General features: G+C 45.0%; 2 protein-coding genes across 2 annotated transcripts in view; both read left to right on the top strand.

Moving 5' to 3' along the window:
* The window catches only part of PIM1 (Pim-1 proto-oncogene, serine/threonine kinase), a 256,447-nt gene that overhangs the window by 33,229 nt on the left and 196,316 nt on the right, over positions 1 to 26,902 (top strand). The gene's annotated exons all lie outside the window — the stretch shown is intronic.
* On the top strand, positions 1,956 to 23,704 carry FGD2 (FYVE, RhoGEF and PH domain containing 2). The gene is made up of 15 exons (XM_056844815.1): positions 1,956 to 2,180; positions 5,101 to 5,181; positions 7,167 to 7,315; positions 10,049 to 10,205; positions 10,764 to 10,902; positions 12,588 to 12,646; positions 12,761 to 12,907; positions 14,476 to 14,568; positions 16,054 to 16,133; positions 16,221 to 16,251; positions 17,291 to 17,383; positions 17,713 to 17,844; positions 18,096 to 18,242; positions 20,976 to 21,119; positions 23,492 to 23,704. Exons 1-15 carry the CDS (start codon positions 1,956 to 1,958, stop codon positions 23,702 to 23,704), a joined length of 1,890 nt encoding a protein of 629 aa, XP_056700793.1.

Below are 26,902 nucleotides of genomic sequence, written 5' to 3'. Positions count from 1 at the left end.
TGTCCCTATCTGGAAGACACCATGAAAACTCTACTAGTTGATCAGATCAGCCTTTCCATTGCCTATATAGATCCAAACTAGGGTTGTCAACCTCCAGGTGTTGGGTTTTAGACAGCGAGATTCGTTACATGTCAGACAGTCAAGGGTTAATTAGCCAAATGGTCAGGAAGAGCAGATCGCCATTGCATTCATGTCATATGGTCACGTAGGCAAAGTAATCTACATTTTACTGCCTTGGTATATCTTTTGTTTGAAAGAGAAACCGCTGCCTAGTTGTTTTTAGTTACCAACCCGAGAGGATGGAAGAGTACATTCTCCCTATGAGAATGGCTACTCGTGAGTAAGCGTAGTAACTGCTAGAGGAGTCTAGCAAGTCTAGGGAACGTAGCTATGTAGGAAGTTTATTGTTTAACCCATGTACCCTACCGTTGAGATTAGTTAGTAAAGAATTGATTTGATTAAGAAAACGACTCTGTGGTGTTTTTGAGTGTGACTAACCTTTATTTTCAATAAGCCAAAAACCAAGATCCATCAATCTGAATGGTAGCAGATTAAGTAAGTGAGTTACAGAATCTAACACCAGGTGGTGGCTGGAGATCTCCCACTATTACAACTGATCTCCAGCCAATGGAGAACATTACCTGGAGAAAATGGCTGCTTTGGCAATTGGACTCTATGGCATTGAAGTCCCTCCCCCTCCAAACCCTGTTCTTCTCAGGCTCTGCCCCCAAAATCTCAAGGTATTTCCCAACCTGGACCTGGCAACTCTGATCCAAACAGGAGAATGCCTCTTTAATAAGGCTGCCATCGGACTGATTAGGCCTGCTGCTGTCACGTAGATCTGTTTGTCTTGAGTTGTGGTTTATTTTTGAAAAGTGAAACTTTGCTTAATAAGGGGAAATGGAAGCTGGCCTTTGGACAGATGGGGAAGCTTTGAGCATGTTATGAAGGAACAGAAATAAGGATTTAGCTTTCAATCGCAGCTCTCAACATAGAAATAGAAATACGGAAACTCCTCTCTCTGCTCGGTTTTCGGTATCTGTAGGCCAGCCTTCTCTAAAAGAAGCACAAATAGATGATCCAACAGCGCTTCAGTACAGAAGAGGTAAGCCATGTTTCTGAGGAATCCTAGCAAAGGCATCTTGTGGATCAGTGAGTTGGTTCCCCTCGCATACTGTTCACACATGCAAGGACAAAGCCCTCGTATATCCACAATGCATGCATTGTGTTATTCGGGAACATAATAACATATGTGTTATTCGGGAACAACTGCTGCCGCTGAATACTTAAGGCTAGATAATTTCTGTTGCTTTCTGAGAAGTCCATGTTTCTGTTATATTTTAGACCAATTGGAAGTCTCATCAGAAAGTACCAAGCTAGAATCTTAACAGTAATTTGTGCAAGAGGTTTTTTCCTTCCCATTCTCTATTCCTTTTACTGCTTAATTGCACAGTGGAGAAGTAAAGCTCTTAAGATTGTTAACTGGCCAGAAAAAATGGCTCAGTTTGTTCCTGTGCTTTTAGCTGCACTTTCAGTGTTCAGAAACTAGTGGATATAACTTTTCACAGCATGGACATAGATATTATCCCTGGCAGATGTCTACACAGCTCCAATGACAAGTCGACAATTTCAGCAACCACACTAGCCACAAAGGGTTGAAATGGCTGTTTTGCTTTTCCTGGTTTCCACCCTGGTGTGTGAGGAGTTTAAATTTGTCCTAACCTTATGCCTTAACTCTTCATTTAATTGAGTTACTATACTATAATTATTGTTTGGCAATGTAGCGTGTTGTGCAGAAAGAGATTGAGCAGAGATGATTTCTGAAACAGTCTTGCCTTTCTTTGGTCGGGGCTTGCAGGATTCCTGAAAAGGAACAGACCCATGTTCAACTGCATCGGACAGCACCACATCCCATGGTGTCTTACTTGCATCCTTCTGCAGCAGGTGGAAAAACCATGAGTAAAGTCAAGGGCACATCAATACAACACAGCCAGGTACCCCCTAGCCTGGAGCCAGTGAGGGTGCTGCCACAAGGTCACAGAGGGCTCTCTGTCAAGAGTCTCAACTCCTTCCGAGGCAAGATCATTGACAGCAACTGGAGATCTCAGCAGAGCGCAGATTCTCAGCCAAATATTAGGACATACTCTGGAGGTAGCAGAAATCAGGTAATTGAGTACCAGGTTATTGAAGACATACACATGGGGAATACTTGCGAACAACTGTTGTGTTGGTAGATGCAGCCCCTGTACTCATCAAGAGGAGTCAGGAGGCTGTCTCACAGCTGAATAATTCCATTCATTCAATGTTATTCCAGACTCTCACCCTGTTGTTAGGATGCTGACATGAAAGGGAAGGGTTGTGTGCATGTAGAATTGTTCTTTACTCTGGAAGCTTTGGGGCAGGGGCTATGGTTCATTGGTAGAGAAACTGCTTTGCATGCAGTCTATTCCTACCACCTCCAGTTAAAAGGATCAGGTAGTGGGTAATGTGAAAGACCTTTATCTGAGACCCTTGGAGAGTTACCACCAGTCAGAGTAGGCAGTATTGACCTCAACAAGCCAGTGGTCTGACTCAGGAGAAGGCAGTTTCATGAGTTCAAGTTTATCTTAAATACATATTTATAGATTGTTCAATATACACATTTATTAATCCCTTGGGGCCCTCCCCTCCCCAAAATTCTAGGTCTGGTTATTGGATTGTTTATATTGTCTGCCATATATCTGAGATGTATAAAATGCCAGAAGTTGGACTATCATAATGGCTGTTTATGCATGGTTAGTATGTCCCTGGTTTGTCCCTCTCTTGTCTCACACTTTTATATCCCGAGATTGGAAAACCTTATGCAAGGGTGTTGCTTGTTGTGAAGAAAGTCCTGGGAATTTCAGGAGCAAAGCATAATCACAAGCTGAAACCAGGAAGCACCAGAGTCCCTGTCCCAATGCTGCGTTGTCATTGGCAGTAGTGCTTACTCTGACCAAAACGTCTCCCAGCCCCCCTCCCCGCCCCGTGAGTGGCCATTTTACAACCCTTCTTGCAAAATGGCATACAGATTTGCATCCACAAAAGAAAAAAAGGGGGGAGATTCTTGGTTGCACAAACACAGCTGAAACTGACTAGAATAGATGGTTCAAAACAATAACACTGTTAAAGAAAACAAAATAAAATACTGTGTTATTGTTTTAAGCATGTTTGTATTTAAAAATTTTTTAAAAAGTAAGAAAGAATATCATTAACTGGGTTTGCCTGTGTCTTCCATAACATTTATATCTTTGGTCCTTGGCATTAATTATTTTTTTAATTTTTAAACTGGGGTGGGGGTGGCTGCCTTAGCCGACAAGCACACAGCAGTCTCACCAGCCCAGATCTGGACTAGGGGAGGGGTAGCTGCTTTGGCTGGTGAGCCCGCAGCCCTCCCCCAGTCCAGAAAGACAGAGAGAAAGAGAGAGGGAGAGAAAAAGGAAGAGAGAGAAATAGAGAGAAAAAGACAGAGGGAGGAGAGAGAGAGGGAGAAAAAGAAAGGGAGAGGGGAGGGGGAAAAAGAAAGCGAGGGAGAGAAAGAGATAGAGAGAAAGAGATACAGTGGAGGGTGGGTGGCTGTGCTCACGGAGCCGCCGCCTGGGAAGCTTAGAAAGGACGGGGAGGAGGGTGCAGGGGCTGGCTGCCTCAGCTCTGCGGGCTGGAAAAATGTCCTCTGTGGCTGAACACTTGTCAGATAGGCTCTCCGCCGGCCCCAGATAGAAACAAGATGGTTTCCCCCACGGACAAGATGGAGTCCTTTTGCACTCCGTCCCCCCCCCCGTTTGCACCTGGTCTCCTGCCCAAGATCTGCAGCTCAATGGAGACCCCCCCCGGTAATGGCTGATCTGATACCGGGTCCCGCAGAAGAATACTGGGAGCCCGGGAAGATCAGCCACTTAACGCACGCATTTTACTCTGAATACTTTTGCTCAAGTCTTTACCAGTAGTTTGCTTCGGTATTGTGTCTTTGTTTCCAATAATCCAATCAACCCCATTGTATCCACCCTATATATGTTTCAATATTCCCCCATACCTGTATGCTAGCCTTAAGTCTTTTGACCTGCTGAAATCGCTGTTCTTCTGAAATAAACTTTTTACTCGCTGTATCGTCTGGAGGAAAGTTACTGCCTGGAACGCATCGACTTGCTGAGGCCTGACAACACTCAAACTTGCTGAAAGAAGCCTCCTTCTCTGGGCCCCCTTGCTGGGGGTTTTAATCCATCCCCCCCACCCCCCGCTGCTCTGATGTAATATCAATATATCATCAAAGCACCCAAAATGCTAATCAAAATTGCAGAGAGAGCCAGCGAAGCCTAGGATTGTGCTCTCACTCCCCCCACCCCCGTTAAGTCATCTCCAAAATGTGGGTGGGAAAATGAACATACAATCGTAGCCTCTGCCACCTCTCTCTGTGATTTTGAATAGTATTTTGGGTGATTCGATGATATATCGATAATACATCAGAGCAGCAGAAAAAATTAAAAAATGTAACGAGGGAGCCCAAAGAAGGAGCCTACCATGGTTGCCTCTGCCTCCTATATGGCTTCCTGGGGCATTGCTGAGGGGATGGCTGAAGGAGGAGTTGGAGGATGGGGGCATGTCGTGATGTGGGAAGATCAACCCGCGGCTGAACTATGCACCTACTCACATCTGAGATAAGCTCGGAACCTAACTTAATTTCGGGATAAAACAGCAATAGGAAAACCCAGGGAAGTCGCGGGATGGAAGTGAGCTGAGCCCATAGGGAGGAGAACATCATGCATAACCTTGACAGAGAACTGGGACAATTGCAGGAGAATCGTGAGACAAACCAGCCATGCATAACTGACCATAACCATGCATATTGTCACAATAAGGATGCAGTCCAGTGTCTACTTACTGTAGATTAATTTCTTTGGCTCTCTCAGGTTGCAGCTCCCTTGCACGGGGCTTTTAGATTTCCAGCCAAATGGGCTGAAATGACTTAGCAGTTACACTGCATTGTACTCACTGAGAGAAGAACTGGACCTGTCCCAGTGGGGTCATCATCCATTGTTAACACACTGCATGATCACAATTATTTTCTTTATGTTATACTTGCAGGACTCAGAGGAGAAAAAGATAGCTTTGGAACTGCTGGAAACAGAGAAGGCCTATGTCAACCGTCTTCACCTTCTGGATCAGGTTAATTGCCAATGAAATGCCTCTGCCAAACAGTTAAAAGTAAAGCATCTGCCTAATTGTTACCTTGCTGAATGGTGCATGAAGATATCCTGAGGTGCCCCTTGGGGAGTTTTGTGCCACTGCTAGCTTCTTGTACCATTTCATCTTTCACAAGTTCACACAAGGTTGGAAGAGACCACAAGGGCCATCCAGTCCAACCCCCTGCCATGCAGGATCCCACAATCAAAGTACTCCCGACAGATGGCCATCCAGCCTCTGCTTAAAGACCTTCAAAGACGGGGACTCCACCACCCTCCGAGGCAGCACATTCCATCATTAAACAGCCCTCACTGTCAGAAAGTTCTTCCTAATGTTTAGGTGGAATCGCCTTTCTCTTAGTTTAAATCCATTATTCCGTTTCCTAGTCTCTGGAGCAACCCTTTCACCTTGAAAGTTAATGAGCAACCAGTTCTGTATGCTGTGAAACCTCTGGAGTTCTTCCATAGTGAGAACTGAAGCTACCTAATATTCCCACCTGAAATGTTTCCCCAGCTGTTCTCCATATCTAGCCCCCCCCAAGACTCTCAGATTCTTGACAGTCTGCTAACCCCAACTGAAACTAGGTAGAAAGGAAAGAAGCTGATTATTATTATTAATTTTATATATTTCATTAGTAGCCTGTAGGAACCACTATAGCTAGTCCAATAAACCAACTATACATGGAAAGAGTAGTTCTAGATAGGCCCTGATTTTAATCCCCTCTATTCTCTCCCCATTGTGGTTTTTTGCCACTCCTACCTTACACTGTCACCATTTTTCAGAACTAGTGTCAATGGGCGAAAACGCATGGTCGCTTTATCCTCCTTTAATCCCTGTTTTAGCCAGGATTGAACGCACATTAGGTGAAACACATGCGTTCTATCCTGGCTGAATCCTGGCTGAAACGGATTGAAGGAGGATAAAGTGACCATGCGTTTTCGCCCAATGTCACTTCCTGTCTGCCTTCTTACCTATTTGTTGCTGCTTCCTCGCCCAGAAGCAGCACATTAGCCTTGCACCTGATCTGGCAGGTAATTTTGTCAGGCCAGGCTAGACCAGGCCTAAGCCATTGTTTGTTGATGCCATTATGAGTTGGAGAAACTGATGAATCTGAGTTAGGATGAGGCACAGCAGACAAAGAACCACTAGGAAGTAGCTGGATAGCTTGCAGGATTTATCAAGAACCTGGAACCAAAGTTCAATTTGTGCAATGAATAGTTATGGTACAACTAGGGTTGCCAACCTCCAGGTACTAGCTGGAGATCTCCTGCTATTACAACGGATCTCCAGCCAATAGAGATCAGTTCACCTGGAGAAAATGGCCGCTTTGGCAATTGGACTCTATGGCGTGGAAGTCCCCCCTTCCGAAACCCTACCCTCCTCAGGCTCCGCCTCAAAAACCTCCCACCGGTGGTGAAGAGGGACCTGGCAACCGTAGGTACAACCCAGTTTTGTAAGTAAAATGCTGCACAAGGATACTTAAAACTTGGAATGAAGATATTTTAAAGGTGTGAATCCATTGTCAGCTTTCCTGAATATCCCATTCTATCAGCTCTATCTATCACCAGATTTTGAGGGCTTGCATTCCATCATGTTTCCTGCATCTGGGTTATCTTTTGGGTTACCAACCTCCAGGTGGTGGCTGGATATTTCCCACTATTAGAAGTGATCTCCAAACGATAGAAATCAGTTCCCCTGGAGAAAATGGCCACTTTGGCAATTGGACTCTATGGCATTGAAGTCCCTCCCCTCTCCAAACCCCACCTTCCTCAGACTCCACCCCCAGAATCTTCAGGTATTTCCCAACCAGGAGCTGGCAACCCTAGTTATCTTGCTGGAGGTACCCCATTTTAAAATGGGGAATCATTTATACTGGGACACACCCTCAACCTGGGGAATAATATAAAATAAAAGGAATGTTAGCTGAGCCTTTACCCTGATACTTGTCTGGGAATGCCCTTTCCCAGGTATTTTTTTCAGAGCTGATGAATGAAGCCAGAAGTGGAAGAACTATTCCAGAAGATGTGGTGAAAATGATATTCTCTAATATCTCATCCATTTACCAGTTCCATTCCCAGTTTTTTTTGCCAGAACTGCAAAAACGTATGGAGAACTGGTGAGTGACAGGCATCAGGCTCCTCCGTCTGCATTCATGGAAAGGGAAGTGAAAATGGACTAGTAAACTAGAGACATGTTGTAAGACTTGAAATCTGCAGAGGGAGTTTGGTTAGGACATTTTGAGCTAGCCGTGATATAGGCGTGCAAGTACAAAGACATCTGTTTAACTTCTTTTGTTGCTTTAAAATTTATGAACTTGAATCAGGTTCTTCATTTACTTCATTTATGTAATTTAATTCATTTATAATCTGCCTTTCTTGTTGAAAATCAAAGTGGATTACAGGGTTATAAAAACAATGCAATAAAGAGCAGTTTATTACATACAATAAACAATGCAAAAAAACAAACACGCCCTCGATCAGATCATTAAAGAACAATGAAATAAAAACAGTACAATACATGCAATTAAATGCAGTATGATGGGGCAGAAAAAAGAACACTGCCTAAAATTTTCACAGGCAATAAAAATTCAAGCTCGATTACCTTTATGAAGGTGTTCTCCTGAGCACCTCTATTTTACCTCATCTCTATTCCCTGAAAATGCATTTTACACATTTTAAAAAATGACAGAAGTATTGGAGCCTTCCTGACCTCATCTGGCATTTGATTCCACCAGGTGGGAGACACAACAGAGAAAGCTCAAGTATGGGCAGCTGTTGATCATATCCCTTTGCAGAGTGGCTCATATTTGCAAAGCTCTCACATCCCAGCATATACAGAGAGGGGATTCTGTAGATATGTGGGTCCTAGAGTATGAAGGGCTTTGTAGGCACCTTGAATTGAACCTGGAAACTGACTGGTAACCATTGGGGTGGCTGCAGAATAGGCACAATATGCACACTCTTTAATATCAGAGGTAAAGCTAGTCATATTAAGAAATCAATCTGATGTAGGGTTGCCAGGTCTAGGTTGGGAAATACCTGGAGATTTTGGGGGTGGAACCTAAGGAGTTCAGTGCCATAGTGTCCAATTGTCAAAGTGACCATTTTCTCCAGGGGAACTGATCTCTGTCGCCTGGAGATCAGTTGTAATAGCGAGAGATCTCCAGCCACCACCTGGAGGTTGGCAACCCTGATCTGATGGCCATTTGCAATTATTTAATTTGATAATTATTTGTGGGAGTAATGCCTCCCCCCCCCACACACAATTGGGATGAAATTCTTTGGGACTGAACCCCTTTACCAAGATATTCTTTGTGATGCAAGTGAAAACACCCCCATTTTTGAAGCAATCAAAATCTGCCCTTGCAACGCAAGCACTCAGAGGCTTGACAATGTTGGTATGATAGTGAATTTTTCTACCTTTCCTGGGATTCTCAAGCAGCATGTGGCTGTGCATGTCTATGGGAGAGGTGGACTAAACTGACAACCTTGACCCTTACCTCAGGGTACTCCAGTGCTTTCAGCATTTTTATCCTCTCATGGCTAATTTCCAGTATTAAAGCCTGGTTGGAAGAAATGCTTCAAATGGTGGAATGCAGATGGAGGGGTGAGAAGGTTAGCTGCCCTCACACAGACATTCTGTTTTTATTTTTAAATAGAAGACATTCTTCCTTACTTTACATGGGAACGGATAGACCCATGCATGTTAAGTTTTTCCCATGGCAGTCTCTGCTTCTACCCCCACTCCAAGTTGGCAGATGAGGCATATATTATGGGGAGACATAGGGCAAGTTGTAGCCTCTGCCCCTTCCCGCTATTAATTTGACTAGTTTGCCTGTCAACAAGTACAAGCAATGCATTTGTCCCTGCCTATCAGGCACTTTGCCAGACAACAAAATAGCTCATGCAGACACAGAATCTGTGCTAGTATAGAATCAGAAACCACTGATGGTACAGTGATTGGCAGAAACTGGAAACACAATGTACAAAAACAGCATAATACTGTTTACCATGAAGATACTCTGTTGGATGATGTCTCTGTCAGGCACATATCTGCTGAATCACCCTCTCCCCTCGCTGCTCCTCTGACCTCCTGTTGCTCAGAGAAATGACATCAGACAGCGAGGCCCAGAATAATTGTCAGGCTGGAAGATTTCCACCTACTCTCAAATGTCAGAAACTATTCTATTTGATTGGAAGCAACGGACATGGTTTGAGCTGGATTTTGGTTAATAAAATCCCAATGGCACATCTCTAGGACCTTGTCCCTTTATGAAATAGCCATACTACGGATTGTGTTTTATGATACAACAAAAGGCAATCCGTATCTTTCTCTTGCTTTTATTGTGGGGAGAGGCAAGAATGGCTTTTTGAAAACTGTTATCAGTATATAGTATATAACTCTATATAATAGATGTATTTAATTGTATGAGTTTTGTAATTCCTTTACAATTATCAATGCCCATTCTTGAGAAGGTGCTGCCATAAAATACACAACAGCATTTAGAGGAAGTCTGTTATATTTACCAATTTGGCTTCCCAAGAAAGGCCCAATTTTGAGGCTATTCATTCACCTTACTAGTTTTTATTCTGTGGAAGGTGTGAATAAACCAGGACAGCCAGTGTTGTGTGTTGTGATGCATTCTTCAAAATGTGGATAGCTGCATACTAGGAGCTGGGCTGCATCCAACAGCAACTCTTGCAGATGTCACAAAACCATGCCAGTGATGGCTAGCCAAGGCTGGTGATGGAGACATATGGAGATTTCTCCAGGCAGCTTCTTTAGACCATTTGGGTTGCGTTTCCAGGGATGTCACTAGCAGACTTGTTCTCTTGGCTTCTGATTGCAGGGATTCAAATTCCAGGATTGGGGACATCATCCAAAAGGTGGCTCCTTTCCTGAAGATGTATAGTGAATATGTGAAGAACTTTGACAAGGCGGTGGAGCTGATTGCCACATGGTCTGAGAAGTCCTTGCTGTTCCAGGAGCTCATCTCAAACATCCAGGTTCAGTGGCCTCACAGTTTACCCAGTTGGTTCCTATCAGGGAAGAAATCCAGGGTATCGGGATGTGTAGATATATGTATGCTGCAAAGGCCACAGGCTTTTTGGTGTCCTAAGCAAAGCAATGAAACGACAACCCCTTGCCTGTACCAGACGTTCTTCCTCCATTTTGCACGACCCTACAACTGACTTCCTTCATCGAGTCTTGTGAGCCAGCTGCTGCCTCCTTGAATATTTGACACTACAATCCATTCTTTTCTTTGACTTGTGAACCCCTGGGGGTCAGTAGGTTGATTCAGCTCACTGCTCATGTCACACATCTAGCTTTTGGCCCAGGTATCCCACTGTCTCCCTTCCATCTAGCTTCATGCCTTTCATTGCTGTTCTAGAGCTGTAGAAGGTCTTGCTCCAAGGCATTAAGTCCCTTTCATCAGTTACACGAGAGTGTAACTTTCTAGCCAGTAACCCAGGCCTGCTAAGGGGTGAGGCTGGCCTTACATTGGTGTGCACGGGTAACACAGGTTCTCTTTCTCTTTCTTGTGTCTTCATGGTGCTCTCCAGAGACGGGAGATCTCTGCCAACTTAACCTTGCAGCATCATATGCTGGAGCCAGTACAGAGAATCCCCAGATATGAACTCCTGCTGAAGGATTACATTCGAAAGCTACCTCCAGCATCACCAGACAGGGAGGATGCGCAGAGTAAGAGCCCCATTTGGTCGTTTCTGGAGTGGGTGCAAAGAAGGGAGGTGCCACTTTATCTGTCAGGCTAAAGGAGAGTCTCCTTTCGCAGATTGCTATCTCAGGGATACTCCCATATGTGCTAATTAATTCCAGAGCTTTCACACAAATGCTGAAGCCCTGTAAAATGTGTCTTTACTTGTCTCTGGCCTAATGTCTCCCTTCCAAGCGTGCCCCTGCATCTTCCTTCTCAGTTCCATTCAGGGGCTGAAATATTTGCATATTAAGGGGGATGGGAGTAACAAACTCGCCTGTTATATGAAGGTAATTACATTCGATCCACATGTGAGCTTTGGTTCCTTTAAGAACTGGTTGAAATTCCACCAAATTCAGCTTGTTTTTCATCACACAGTGTAGCAGGGTGAAAAAAACCCTTCCCTTGCTCAGCATCATCTTGGCTCACCTGTACTGGACACTGCTATTGTCAGGTGGATTGGTAATTGGTTGACCAAGTGAACCCAAAGGGTGCTCATCCTGGAGAGGAGTGACCAGTGGAGTGCCACAGGGGTCTGTCTTGGGACCTGTGCTATTTAACATTTTTATAAATGACTTAAAGGATGGAATAGAGGACATGATAATTAAATTTGCAGATGACACCAAGTTGGGAGGGGTAGTTAATACCCCAGAGGGCAGGGTCAGAGTTCAGAATGACCTTGATAGACTGGAGAGCTGGGCCATAATCAATAAAATGGATTTAAATAGGGAGAAATGTAAGGTACTTCACCCAGGCAGAAACATCTTAAGGCACAGGTACAGGATGGGAGATAGTTGGCTTGACAACAGTACATGTGAAAGAGATCTGGGAGTCTTAGTGGACCACAAACTTAATATGAGTCAACAGTGTGATATGGTGGCTAAGAAGGCCAATGCAATTCTGGGCTGCATCAAAAAAAGTATTGTGTCTAGATCAAGGGAAGTAATGCTACCACTGTATTCTGCATTGGTCAGACCTCACTTGGAATACTGTGTCCAGTTTTGGGCTCCACAATTTAAGAAGGATGGTGGTAAGTTGGAGCGTGTCCAGAGGAGGGCGACCAGAATGGTCAAAGGTCTGGAACCCATGCCCTATGAGGAGAGACTTAAGGAGTTGGGTTTGTTTAGTCTGGAGAAGAGAAGGTTAAGGGGTGACATGATAGCCATGTTTAAATATTTGAAGGGATGCCATGTTAATGAGGGAACTAGCTTGTTCTCTGTTGCTTCAGAGACCAGGACACGGAGTAATGGATTTAAACTAAGAGAAAAGCGATTCCACCTAAACATTAGGAAGAACTTTCTGACAGTGAGGGTGGTTCGACGGTGGAATGCCCTGCCTCGGGGGTGGGGTGGAGTCCCTGTCTTTGGAGGTCTTTAAGCAGAGGTTGGATGGCCATCTGTCGGGAGCGCTTTGATTGTGGGATCCTGCATGGCATGGGTTGGACTGAATGGCCCATGTGGTCTCTTCCAACCTTGTGTGATTTTGTGATTTGTGATTTTGTACTGTTTCATCATGTGTATGTGGATAGGGAAATCCCTGAACCCTTGAAGACAGAGCATCACTTCAGTGCTGCTACAGCAGCCTGCAGGAAATGCACCTTAAGGGCTGTTTTAAGCTTATTATGTGGAGGAGCCCCGCAAATTTAATAGATGTTCTCTGCTATTTTTTGCAGAAGCTCTGGAAATGATTTTCACTGCCGCCAAGCACTCCAATGCTGCCATTGCAGAAATGGTAAGTCCCAACTTCATATAACTGCCTAGCTCCCTCTCCTACAGTCTGAGAACTTAATGCTCGGTCCCCATCTCAACTGTGTTTTTTTTTTTGGGGGGGGGGGGTGCTCTCCAGGAACGTCTCCAGAACCTTTGGGAGGTTTACCACAGACTGGGGCTTGAAGATGACATTATTGACCCTTCGAACGAGCTAATTAAAGAGGGGCCCATTCAAAACATTTCCTTCCGCCACAACAGTACATCAGAGAAATACCTGTTCTTGGTAAGGTGCATTAAATTATGGGATGGTGGAAATGAAGGTTAGCCTCAGTGGCTTGTTGGACATCTGTATTCTTTTGAGCAGTTCCAAAGAGTTCTACCATTAAAATAATTCCACATTTTAACCCCGTCTTTCATCCAAGGAGCTCAGGGTGACATACATGAATCTCCCTTCCTCCAGTTTGCCTTCACAATAACACTGTGAGGTAGGTTAGGACAAGAAAGAATGATTGTCCCAAAATCACCAGTGAGCTTCATGACATGAATAGACACTTGAATTTGAGTCTGTCAGGTTAATGCTCTTAACTACTACATTGCAGTGGCTTCTCTTAAAAAGGAAAGGAGAAGAAATACATAAAACCACATGGGACCCTAAAATATTCATTCATGTACAAATTATTATTCCCCCAAGTCAAACTCAGTGCAACAGCCTTGTGGTGTGAAATAAAGCTGTCTTTTCTGCTTTCTTCCCAGAACTGCAAAAACAGGAATTCTTAGCATTTGGCAGGGCACAATATATGAGTGGCAGACCACATTCGTTGTGTTGAGTCACAAGATGTGCAGGCTTGCACAGCTGCAAAGCAGTCCTGAAAGAAATTTCTCATGCTCTTGAGTCAGTGCTTTATTTCACACCCAAGGGTGTTATGTGCCATCAAATCTCTTCCAGCTTATGGAGACCCTATGCATTAATAACTTCCAAAACATCCTTGTCATTAACAGCCTTGCTCAGGTCTCGCAAACTGAAGGCTGTGGCTTCCTTTATTGAGACAATCCACACCTAGGAGTGTGGCAACTTTGCCAGAAAAAGACAGGTACCATTAGCCCAATCACAGCATGTACTGTTTGCTTTGTGAACACATGAAGCCACATTATCCTGAATTGGACCACTGATCTATAAAAGACAGTATTGCCTACTCTGTCACACAGCTGGTCCCCATGGTCTCAGGTAGAGGTCTTTCACAAAACCTGGTGTAAAGTGTTATTAAGTCGCAGCTGACATGGCAACCCAGTTGGGTTTTCTAGATCCTTTTAACTGGAGATGCTGGGCATTCAAAGCAGATGCTCTACCATTGAGCCCTTCCCCTTGATGTAGACCAAGAATAAACCAGAAGGAGATGAAGCCCACTGTATGGAATGGAAGTACTAAGATAGTGTCAGAGGGGTGTGCCCTTATAAGGTCCTCCCAGTGCTACAAATGAAAGGATTTGATAGGATAGTACTTTAAACCTAGCCTGGACCTTCTTTCATGATGTCACAAGACAAAGTGATGCTTTGACCACGTTCCTTCCTGACCCTTAGAGGATTATAATAGCTTTCTCCCTGTCCTTGTTTGAAAAGTGGTTCACATGCTCTCGTTTTGAGAGGGAAGGGTTATTTGGGGCACGCAGTTCTATCACTGTCTGGTCCATTTAGTAATGACCTTTTTTTAAACCTGTTTTATCTGGCATACTAGCCGCAAATAAAATTTATTTATTTATTTACTGATCTTTTTTTACATTAGAACCTGGAAGATCAAATTAGTTCAGCTTTGTTCAAGCATAATTTTTCCTTTCCACATATTGTCTCCCTCAGTTTAATAACCTGCTGCTGTACTGTGTGCCAAAAGTCATTCATGTGGGTGCAGAATTTCAGGTGCATAGTCGGATTGACGTGGAGGGCATGAAGGTCAGAGAATTGTATTGCTTATTTGTTCTGCATGTGTTTGGAGCTCTCCTCTCCTGCCTTGTGTTTTCCCCTCACAATGACCATTTCTGGATTAAAACATGGCAGCTGTTCATAGAACAAAGGAAGAGAAAACAGGATGAGTGGAATAGGATGCTTGCGGTCAATGGGATGCTTGAGGTATGAATGAGGTTCTTGTGAGCTTACAAATTAACCTGTGGAAATGGTCAGGGTTTAACTTTTGTGCCATGCTTTGTACATTCTCACATTTTATGGCCACTTGCCAATTAGTCATCATGCACTCATACCTAGCTTTAGTTCAGGGGTCCCTGACCTGGTGACCATGGGTGCTATGGCACCCGCCAACACCTTTCCAGGTGCCTGCCTAGTGCTTTTACTACCCTAGGTAGAGCTGGGTAGGTCTAGGTGGGGCTTATGCCCAGCAGGGCTTCTGTGCAGATTGCTGTGCAGATTAAAAGGCATCCTTTTAAACAGAGCTCCTGCCTGAAATGTTGAAGACTTCCTATGAAAGCTATGCATAATTTTCCTTCCTTTCATTTTGTGGTTGGCTCCGCCTCCTGCAACACCCATTTTGTGATTGTGCTCAACATCCAGTGTCAGAATTCAGAGGTGCTCACAAGGCTCAAAAGGTTGGGGAACCTTGCTTTAATCTTTCAGCTAGACATTGGACTCAGATGATGCATCTAAAATCCTGTTCAACAAGTGCGGCTTTCCTAAACGCTTGTTACATATATACCTCAAGAATTCCTGCCCAACATTGTCATTAAAAACATGACATTCGTGCACCACAGTAGAAACAGTAGTGACTCTTCAGTTAGAAATTCAGCAGCACACTTCTTGTCCTTAACTGTATGGGACTGCACATTGGTGAAACTGATGAGAGGTCAAAGCAAGCTGATATCATAGGGTACTACAGTATTTTTTTTAAAAAGGGTTTAGATCTGCATTACTTTATGTTGTCAGTAGCTGATACTTACATTAGACATTTTTTGTCTGGTTATTAAGCCTTTGGAAAAACAACAACACCCAGGCTGTTCTGGGTACAGGAATCATGAATAAGGGATATTTCTGAAGGCATTTGATTGGCGGCTATAGGAAACAGGATGCTGAACTAAATGGGCCTTTGGTTGGATCCAACAGGGGTGGTGGTGGTGGTTCTTCCTTCTCCTCCATGTTTATTGGGCCAAATGTCTGTATACTCCCTTGTTGTTGCCAAATAATTTGTTTAATGTCTAAAAACTCCACTGAGGAAGGGGATAGGGAACATGGCTTCCTAAATGTCAGAAGGACATGTCAGTTGTTGGTGCTGTGCCTTTTGGCTGCAAAAGGAAGAACAGATTTTCCCTGAGCTTAGTCTGGGGAGTACACATCCACAATGGGCTCGTTGCTAAAGCCACATGGTTTTGTAAACACTCTAAACAGGAAAATGTTTACTCTGACATCAATGCTTTTCCTTATCTGATTCAGGTTCGGGAACTAAATGATGTGGAATTTCCTCATGCTTTCCTTGTGTCAGGGAAGCAGCGGACTCTGGAACTGCAAGCAAGGTAACTACCAAGCAGGGCGCTTCCCCTTTCTAGCAGGGGCAGCCTAGAAGTAGTTCTCACTAGCAGGTGACTTCTTTTTCTCTGCAGGTCCCAGGAGGATATGAATGATTGGATAAAGGTAGCCTGTCCTGCAATACCTGCTCATTGCCTGAGCTTAGGTGATGATAAGACAATTCCATGTATGCACAGGAAGAAACCCTTTCTCTCATACAACTCCTATTTGGCCCTGTTGGCAACCTTGGACAAGGTCCAGGATTTGATGCTTCCTCTTGGCCTTGTGTGACCTTGACCTGTCCTGTGGCCTTCTTTCAGCTACCATTGATTATTTACTTTCAGTGCAGTCAGGAAAAGTGGCTGTTACTTACAACTGGACTCTTTGGCAGCTAGATTAAGGCTTGCTTGCTCATGCTCTAAGGCTCCTGCTTGGGGATTTTCACAAATGAGCCTGAGGCTCAAACTACAGATGGTGAAAGTAGACGACTCCTTGGTTTAAGGCCAGGTCTGCCTCAATCATGTATAACCTCACTGAGCCCACTGGCATTTGTGGACCTTTGGGAATGTTGAGGGGGTTCCACCACAAGATGGCTGCCATGGAGAGTTCTGCTAACCACAAAATGGCTGCCATTTTGGTCTGGAGCCAATCACATTGAGAGGTTCCAAGCCAAGAGTCCAGATGGCTGGTTCTAAAGGAGTGCTGTCTGCAGACACAAAACTGATGCCTCATGGGCTCTTCTGAAGTAGCTCCTGCTCCATTGAAGTGGAGGAAAGCCAGGACTGGGGGAAGAACCAAATGGGTACCTGGAAACACATTGGTCAGTACCATGGTGTACTACACTGGGAAATCCCTGGTGTGTGTGTGTGTGTGATTTTAAGAGCAAACAGGTTATGGCAGGAGGCTAATCCCTTCTCCCAGTTGTGGATTAGCTCTTCTCAGGTAATTTTCTTCAACCCATGCTCAATTCCAACATCAAAACCTTGGGGAAAAAGTGACATTGGGGGTCAGCCTGTGGAAAAATAAGCTGGTTGTATGTGTGTGTGGAAAGGAAGTATTTATCACACCATCCCTTAAAAATCAGACCACTATTCCCCACATAATACGTGATTGGGGGCAGACCAGGATTTACACAATGGCTATTCTTTTCATATCCTTTTTTCAGGCTTTCCTGTCTGCCATTGACAAGAAGAAGAAGAGGAGTGAGAGCTTCACTCTGGCCATCCAAGGGACTGAAGGAGGGACCCAAGACTTCAGTGTAACCCTCTTCACAACCATTCACCCACCTATCCTGCCTTAAGGCCATTGTTGACTTTTTTGAAACTGATAAAACCTGTAGTTCTGTAAAAAGAACTACAGCAAATCAAAAGGACAAGAAATGGGGTGATGAATGGGGGAGAAGACATGGGGAGTGGTGGGACATGCAGGAAAGAGGTGATTCTAGGCCAGTAATGAAGAAAGCTTCTGCTGATGTTGCCTGGACTGAAGCATTGGTCATGCAACCTTCCATTTGTTGCTGTAATGACTTCTTTGCCATGGAGGGTCACCACAAGGATTTCTTGATCCATGCTCTCTTTTCCTCAACAGTGCCAGTCTGAAGAGCTGGGCAAGCGGGCTCCACAGTGGGTGAGAGACAAGCTGGTAACCATGTGCATGCGTTGCAAAGAGCCATTCAATGCTATCACACGCAGAAGGCACCACTGTCGGGCCTGTGGCTATGTGAGTAACCACGCCTGCCTCCTTTCGGTAGGGGCACCATGGCACTGAGCTTCATGTGGTCCTGAAGGGCCAGTCTTGAGAACTCGCAACAAGGATGGCCATGGATGGCTCAGCCATATCTGGGGGGTGAGGAGAGATGTTGAACTGGTCACCTCTCAAACTTTGCTTTAGTTTAAGAATTGTTAAACAGGGATAAGGCTTCCTTTACAAACCCATCCGTCAGTATCCCTTTCTCTCTCTCCTGGAGGCAGGTGGTATGTGCCCGGTGTTCTGAGTACAAGACTGAACTGCAGTATGACAGGAATGGGCCCAAACGTGTCTGTGTGGAGTGTTACATCTTCCTGACAGGACGTTTACTGCCTGATGAGCGCCACGGGAAGCACAAAGGGATTCTGGAGGTGAGGGAAAAGCAGAGGTGGGATGCCTCCATCTTTTTCTCAGTGGTCAGCCCACCATGTTTGTGATTTTTACCTCAGTGATCATTTAATTGCCCTCAACCTGTGATGGACTTCATTATTTTGGTATCTTGGAGACGTTTCACACCTTATGACGCAGCCAGGCTGCACCAATGTTCTCCAGTGTAAACATATATGAAGAGGAGATGCAAATTCTTAAACATGCAGTGCACCCATTGGAGATTCCTGGTGAATCATGACTCCCAAGCACATCCCTGAATATTTACAGATGTACCTTTTCCTCCCCTTTCAAACAGAGAGAGGGAAGGGGGTGGGGGGAAGGAGAGGGAGATTCTGTCCATGGTGCTGAAGATTAGCAGAAGTCTAGAACAGCCTAGATCTCTCACTATGTTTACATCCAGGACCATGATGCTTCCATGTAGGATTTTTCCCCAGTTATACTGCAGAAGCTTTGAACATAGTATCTCCAGCTGTCTATACTATCCTTTTAACTGTTACTCATTTCCTCTGTTCAGTTCTGTAGATGGCCATAGCACAGGAACAAGTGAAATTGCTTCTAGATATTTTGGAATACTCATTTTCCCAACATAGCTTAGAGACCTTCTTCAGCATGACCCAACATAACCTTTAAGAATGAATAGAAAGGAAACCCTTCTACCAGTCCCATTGATGCACCATTATGGTCATCTTTGGAGGGCATTCTTTGGGTGCCCTTGCCTTCCGAGATTAGGTGGATGGCATCCCAGGAGGGGGCCTTCTCAGTCATGGCACCAAAGCTTTGAAACTCTCTCCCCAGGGAGATTCATCTGTCCCCTTCTTTGTTGTCCTCCACCAGTGGGTGAAGACTTTTTTTGTTTCATTTGGCATTCCCTCAGTGATCTCTCCTTCCTAACCAATGTTTTGATTGCTGTTTTTATGTTTTGTATATATTTTATCTCTGTTTTTAATTGTCTTAATGATGTCCATAATTTGGGGGGATTTTAAAATGTGATTGTATCATGTATGTTGTAAATTGCTAGCTGCCTTGGGGGCTCTTGTGAGGGTAGAAAAATGGGATATAAATTTTGTTAATAAATAAATAAAATTAGGAGAATTACAGTGCAGGGTGTGTGTGAATGCTCTTAGGAGCTCGCATGACCCCCACGCCGGTGTCGGCGCCACTTGCGTCATGTAAAATGGCACAGATGCCAGTGTACAGCTACTTATGCCGGCCCCCTTGGACCATAGCAGCAGCATGGCCCTTGCACGCTGGCGCACCCTCCTGCCAGCATTCTCCCACTGCAAGTCCCCATGCCGGCATCCTGGGAGGCAATCCCAGCGCATTCCGGGGCGGGGGGGGGGGGCAGAGCTGCCATTAGGCAGCTTCCTAACTCCATTTGCACTGAGAACGCCCCCTAATGCTGCAGCACTGCTGTGCCACTATTTTTGGTGGTGCAGCCTCACTGTATGCAATGGGGCCTTTCCCTTAAATTTCATTTTTAAAAAGGTATTTTTTGTGTCTGCGGTGGCCATGAAGCCTCTGAGGAGGTGGCGTGGCTCCACTGCGGACCTACCCCCCCTTCAGGATTGTGCTCTTAGAGTGCCATCCTAAGCAGAGGTTATACCCTTTGTAACTGTGAGGGAGCCTAGCCTATTAAATGGGGTCTTAGTGAGGATAAAAGGAGATGGCCCCATGGGCACTGTATTGAGTTCTTTAGAGGAAGAACAGGACGCCAGTGTCATTAAGCATAACATACCATAGTTAAATAGTTTATCCACAAAGAATTATGCTTTTGTAAATGATATATGTGTTACCAAAACAAGACATTTTCAGAGACAGCCTCTGAAAAAAGGACAGGGCAATGTAAGGTGCATGCTACAAATAGTGCATTCACCCCATTAATCCTTTCTCTCTGGAGTGACAAAGGCTGCTTCTACATGGGGATTATTCTTCATCGTGATCTGATTGCCACTGAGGGATTCAGAGACATAAACAACAGCACTGGAGCCCCCCCCCCTCCACATAGGGATATTGTCTATACTTTACCTCCATTTCCCATTTCCTTCTCCTACTACTGGTGTGCTTTCTGCCAGCCTTGAACGAAATTGGTGCTTGATATATCACGATTGTGTTGTGATGCCATAGCAAGGAATGTACTACCCCTAGCCACAGCTCCACACCCAGACAAGAAGCCCACTGATGATGAATGGTGGGTAGTAGAAGAAATGGAGAGAAAATGGTGCAAGAAGTGAGCCAGGGAGGTTGGAAAATCCACGGCTTCTCATCCACATGGGGACCAAGCCCACTTCGAACACAGTTTTCAGGAAAGATCATACCAGAGTAGGTTTGGAAATGCGCTGTGAGGCAGCAGGAAACCCAGAAGGTGGACAGTTGCACGATGTTGTCATGCAGGAACTGGAAGGGGGGGAAAAACACCTCTGCAGTGTGTTTGTATGTGTGGGTGGAAACATTAAGCTAAAGGTTCATGTGGAAGCAGCCTGGCTCACTATTCAGCCGCACCACAGAGTTGCAAAGACCAGCTCAGCACAGGCTGGAAGCAACTTAAGAGCTTTACTTTTGCCTGTCTCTGTCTTGCTATTTGCCCCAATAGTATCTGGAGGTGACAGGTTTGGTACTTTCGCCTTGCCCCTTCTGCTGAATCACAGCAGAGCCAACAGAAGCCTGTGGGCTGGGGAGCAAGAGTAGAATGGCTGTGGTGTTTGTATCCTTGGCAGAAAGAATCTGCAGAAATCTCTGGGCAGAGCCTGATGTGCAGTTTTCTCCAGCTGCTGGATAAGAATGGAAAGGGGAACATGAGGGGCTGGTTTGTGATCCCTCGAGAAGACCCTCTGGTGTTGTACATTTACGCCGCACCTCAGGTACGTTTTTGTTTGCTTTGCCTTTTGAATTTGGTGTGGTTGGAGCCTGACAGTCCAACCCTAGGCAAGCCTACCCAAAATCATTTTCAGGCTTACTCCCAGGAAGGCATTCTTTGGACTGCGCTGTGACTTTGAGAAAAAAAACACACCTCTCTGTCTTGATGTTGCAATTCATACTTATGGCTTCTGCAGTGGTCAACTCAGTCCTGTAAGGAGAAATAAATTAGTTCCGGAGATAAAGGATGTTCTCAGGCCCAGACTCAATATGCCAGTGTGGTGGATCAGGATCTGGAAGACCTGGGCTCAAATCGCCATTCTGCCACAAAGCTCAATGTCTGATCTTGCATCAGCCAAAGCTACCTCACAGGGTTGTTGGGTAGGGAGATCTGCTGCACCCAGCTTCTTAGAGGTAGGGTGAGATAAAAATGTGAGAGATAGACATGATATGCATTTTGGTCTATCGTTCCCTTGACATTTCTCTTTTAGTGAAATGTATCCTTGAGACAATGAAGAAAGCTGACTGGAAGGAAGTAGATTCCTTTGAAATGTGGTATTAGAAGAGAGTTTTATGGATACCATGGACCACCCAAAAAAACAAATAAGTGGATTCTAGATCAAATCAAGCCTGAATTGTCTCTAGAAGCTAAAATGACCAAACTTAGGCTATCGTAGGTTCTTGTGGGTTATCCGGTCTGTGTAACCGTGGCCTTGGTATTTTCTTTCCTGATGTTTCGCCAGCAGCTGTGGCAGGCATCTTCAGAGGAGTAACACTGAAGGACAGTGTCTCTGTTCTTCAGTGTCCTTCAGTGTTACTCCTCTGAAGATGCCTGCCACAGCTGCTGGCGAAACATCAGGAAAGAAAATACCAAGGCCACGGTTACACAGACCGGATAACCCACAAGAACCAATGAACTCTGACCATGAAAGCCTTCAACAATATTTAGGCTATCGTACTTTGTTCATATTATGAGAAGACAAGAGTCATTGGAAAAGACAATAATGCTAGGAAAAGTTGAAGGCAGCAGGAAAAGAGGAAGGAAGACCAGCATGAGATTAATTGTCTCTATAAAGGAAGCCACGACCCTCAGTTTGCAAGACATGAGCAAGGCTGTTAACGACAGGACATTGATTCGTAGGGTCACCATGAGTTGAAGTGACTTGACACCACTTAACCCTTTGTTCTCTGGTGGTGTTGCTACTCAACATTGTGCCCCAGTGGTGCTTGCCCATCTGAGTGTGGCATCCACACCCTTCACCAGTTTCACCATGATGAGAAACATAGTGGGAGGGGAAATGACAGTGTTTAATAGCCCCTTGCCTCCTTTCTGCACCATTCCTCTGCTTAAACTTTCAATCTCCCGTGGCTGGTTCGGTTAGGAAAAGGATTAGGAGATATGTGCGTGCATCTGCATCTAACGTTTAGTTGTATCTCATTAAAGTCTCTGCACAGCGGAATTGTATAGTCTGGCTGTTTCAGGAATAAGTTCACACTTAGGCTTGGTACTCAGAAAAGAAATAGAAGTGCTTTATTGTAAGAAAGCTCCATTTCTGAAGGAAAAGGCTTCTAGCTATCTATCTAAGCTAGGACGGAGAGATTGTAAACAGCAAGTCTAGCCCTCATGGTGGACAGAGGAAGGGAAGAGAGAGAAGGGAAGTGACAGGAAGGAAGAAACCCTAGAGAGTCACATTCGGGGTAACAAAGGGACAGCAGCAGGCGTAGACAAAGAAAAAGGTCAGAGAGCACCTTATATACCCCTGTACTAACTCTCTACTGCCCTCCCCTGAGACTTCAAAGTCTGTGCTAGCATTAATAGAGGAGGGGCCATGGCTCAGTGGTAGAGCATCTGTTTGGCATGCAGATGGTCCCAGGTTCAATCCCTGGCATCTCCAGTTAAAGGGACCATGCAATTAGGTGATGTTAAAGACTTCTGCCTGAGACCCTGGAGAGCGGCTGCCGGTCTGAGTAGACAATACTAACTTTGATGGACCAAGGGTCTGATTCAGTATAAGGCAGCTTCATGTGTTCATGTGTTCATTGCACAGTCCATTCCTTTCGACATCTCTGGGACTGCAAAAGTAGCCTGTCTTGGCCACCCCATTGCAAAACATGGAGCAGTTCTGAATTGATTGGGGGGGGTCAGTTTGGGGACAGTGAAAATCCCTGTGTTTAAAATATTAAACAGGAATCTAGATTAAAAATTAACAAAATTTATTCCAGCAGAAGCTTTTGTGAGTCCGAGCTCACTTCATTCAGATGCATGGGAGTGCCCATCCAAACCAGCTAAATGTATACTATTGAATTCCTACAACAAATTCTCACGGCTACCCCTCTGGAGTTGTTACCTATGTCTGAGCCTTTTGTTTTCCCCCAGGATGTCAAGGCTCACACCTCAATCCCCCTGCTGGGCTACCAAGTCAAGGATATGCCCCAGAATGATACCCGTCACGTCTTCCAGCTTGTCCAGTCCAAGCAGATTTACACATTGATGGCAGAGACAGAAGAACTGAAACAGCGATGGATGAAAGCCATAGCACAGGCAGCTCATGGAGAAGAGGAAGAAGACTCATTTGATGAACTGGAGTAATTGGGACCTCGTCATGAGGCTCTTCCTAGTTTGGGGAAAGGGCATGAATTCAGATCTTGCATCACAATGAAAGTCAGATCACAACTTACATGTGTCCCCCCCCCCCCCACAGATCTACTGCCAGCTCACTAGATAAGCTTTGATATCTGTTTCCTGTTCTGGCAACACATATATTCATAATATTTTACAGCTGTAATTGATCAACTGTTTTGGTATCTCCTGTAACATTACTGCAGAATTCAGATTTCCATAGTACGCTTATAAGCCTGTAATGAAATGGTGTAGAATGCATCACTCAAGTCATAATGCGTTATTATATACTACGACGGAGGAAGTGCCAAAATGATAATTTTCTCATTCACATACCGACCCCTATACTAACACTGGCACAAAGAACACTGAAACATGATATTTTGTAAGGCTTTATATCTCACTGTATTGCTGAAGAATCAAGGAAAATTAAATATCAGTGAGAGATTTTCTTGCTGTTGATCTTGAACCTCTTTTTTAAGATCAAACATATCTGGAATTGATATATGTTTGTAGGATTCTGATCCATATACCTGTTTGTTGTAGCGGAAAGAACCCTGTGCCACCTTAAAAGACATGTTACAGTGTTCTGCAGTGTGCCTTCTGAACACCAGGGAGCAGTATAAGATGTGAAATATACAGACAAAGCCAAGAAGTGGTGGCAGAGAATGAGTATTTATCTGAGTGTAGCAAAGATCATCAGACTTGGGTTTCAACATGAAAAGCAAATGTATGGAAGAGAAAGTACAAGTTTAGTAGAAGATAAACCAGCAAGTCTGGGGATGGGGGTGGTGGAAGAAAGGTTTTTGGCTTACATTAAGATTTTGGAAACCCAGGAAACAGTTGGGGATATGAGTTGTGAGGGTTTTTTTTAGGGATTAGAGAGAAAAAGGGGGGAATCTTTCTCAGTGTCAGCAATAATCCTCGTCTGCCTGCCCCTCCAAAGCAGGTTGAAATACGCTAATCAGGTATTGCATAGAAAAGCTGCTTACTCTCTGAGTGGCCATGAGAAGTGAGCTGCTTTTGGCAATTCTCATAGAGATTCATTACCCACAGAGCCTTCCTATCAGTGATATGCCTGCTGCAAAGGCCAAACAAGGGGGCAGAGGCCCTTCTTCCATTTGCTCATCTCACATGGTGCAATGGCAGTGAGTGGCAGAGTTGTGAAGGCTGCTATTTTATTTTGTGCTGTCGTCACATCTGACTTATGGCGACCCCTGGCAGGGTTTTCAAGGCAAGCGGTGGTTTGTCCTTCCTTGCCTCCACATCACAACCCTGGTATTCCTTGGAGGTCTCCCATCCAAATACTTTCCATGGTTGACCCTGCTTCACTTCTGAGATCTGACCTGATCAGGCTAGCCTGGGCTATCCAGGACAGGGCAAAGATGCGGCATTAAATGCATTGCGGCTGTGACAGTCATATGGGGCAAAAGAAGGTTGCCTGCACCATGATGCACATAGTCATACCATCATTTGTCATAAATTTCTTCCACAGGGAACATTTTCCACTTTTCCTCTCATTGCTGGTAGTGGGGAGGGGGGAAATGGTGGGTGCAAAGGGAACACACCCAACATTTTAAAATCATAAATAGATATGTTGCTATAGCTTAACAGTATACGTACCACAGAGAGGCAAACCCTGCAAAAATCCTGGTGGTGGTGGGGGGAGTAGTGGGCATGAGAAGAAATAGGGAGGAAATGGAGATAGATGTGGGTGGGGAGGAGTGAAAATCAGTACCTACTAAGGTTGCAAACCTCCAGGTGGGGCTTGGAGTTCTCCCAGAATTACAATTTATCTCCAGATTACAGAGGTCAGTTCCCCTGTAGAAAATGGCATCTTCAGAGGGTGGAAGCTGTGGAATCACATGCCCACTGAGCTCCCTCCCCTCTTCAAACTCCACCGTCCCCAAGCTTTACCCCCAGATCTCCAGGAATTCCCCTCCAAGGAGTTGGCAACCCTAGACTCTCTGCTCTTTCCCATTCTGGCTTCTGGAGGTCTCTGATCATGAGAACCAGGAACTGAAACTAAGAGGTGAGCAGCTGAAAATACATGCCCTGTGCAGGTGTAAAAAGGACAGGATTTCTTCAAGCTTTAGGCATTGGGAGGTTGTGGGGTCAGACCCATGGTGGGGTCTCCCGTACTTTGGGCCCTGGTCTCCCAAATTCTCTTCTGACACTCTATTATTTATTTATCTGCATTTATTAAAGTTGCCAGTAAAAATGTAAGATTCCCAAATCCAGTTTTTACCATTGGTCCTCAAAAGAAGAATTGTCCTGGCCCTTGGTAGGACTTCCGCCTTGTTATCCAGCGGGGATCTTTAACAGCAGCATGGCAGTCAGGCAGTCAATAAGTACAGCTTTCCCCAGAGAGTTTCTGCCTGATGTGTCATTAAAAGCATAAGAACTAAGCCTAGGTTACCAACTCTAGGTTGGGAAATTCCTGGAGATTTGGGGCTGGAGCTTGAGGGGGGGGGGCATAAGTCCACTCTCCAAAGCCGCCCTTTTCCCCTGGAGATCTCCCACGATTACAACTGATCTCCAGATGACCAAGATCAGAGGGCATTGTCTCTGGCATTATACCCTGCTGAGACCCCTCCCCAAACCTAGCCCTCTCCAGGCTCCACCCCCAAAATCTCCAGGAATTTCCCAACCCAGAGCTGGCAACCCTATGGCCATCTAGGGCTTGTGTACTCAGGCCCCTGCTGCAACAGCTATAGGGAAATGTAATGAACTCCAGGCAAGAACGAATATGAGCCCCCAACACCAGCTCTGCCTTCTTAGTTGGCACCTCCACCTTCCTTGTCTTTCTTCCATCCTGTCTGTTCAGCCGCAACATCCCTGGTCTTACTCAAACAAAGTAGTAAAATATGTGATCCCTCAGCATCCTTTCAAAGTCAGGGAAGCCTCCTTATTTGTTGTGGCACGCAGGGGAAGCATCCCTAGCCCGGCCCGTGCTTCCCAATCACTCTTCCTGCTAAACGTCATCCTGCATGTCAGAGAAGAACAAAAACAAGGGCCAGGCTGTCATTACCCCAATCACAAAATGGGCCTCTGATTCTAATAATAGCCTTCCTGTTTCCCTCAGGCTAATAAACTTGAGAAATTGCTTCCTGGTCAAAGGTCATCCTACTTCTATTTTTACGACCGTTCTGGTGTTTCACATCACAG

This window comes from Euleptes europaea, chromosome 2, assembly GCF_029931775.1.
Source record: "Euleptes europaea isolate rEulEur1 chromosome 2, rEulEur1.hap1, whole genome shotgun sequence".
Classification (NCBI taxonomy): Eukaryota; Metazoa; Chordata; class Lepidosauria; order Squamata; family Sphaerodactylidae; genus Euleptes; species Euleptes europaea.
The sequence above is the reverse complement of the archived record's forward strand: the minus strand, read 5'-3'. Positions and strand labels throughout refer to the sequence as shown.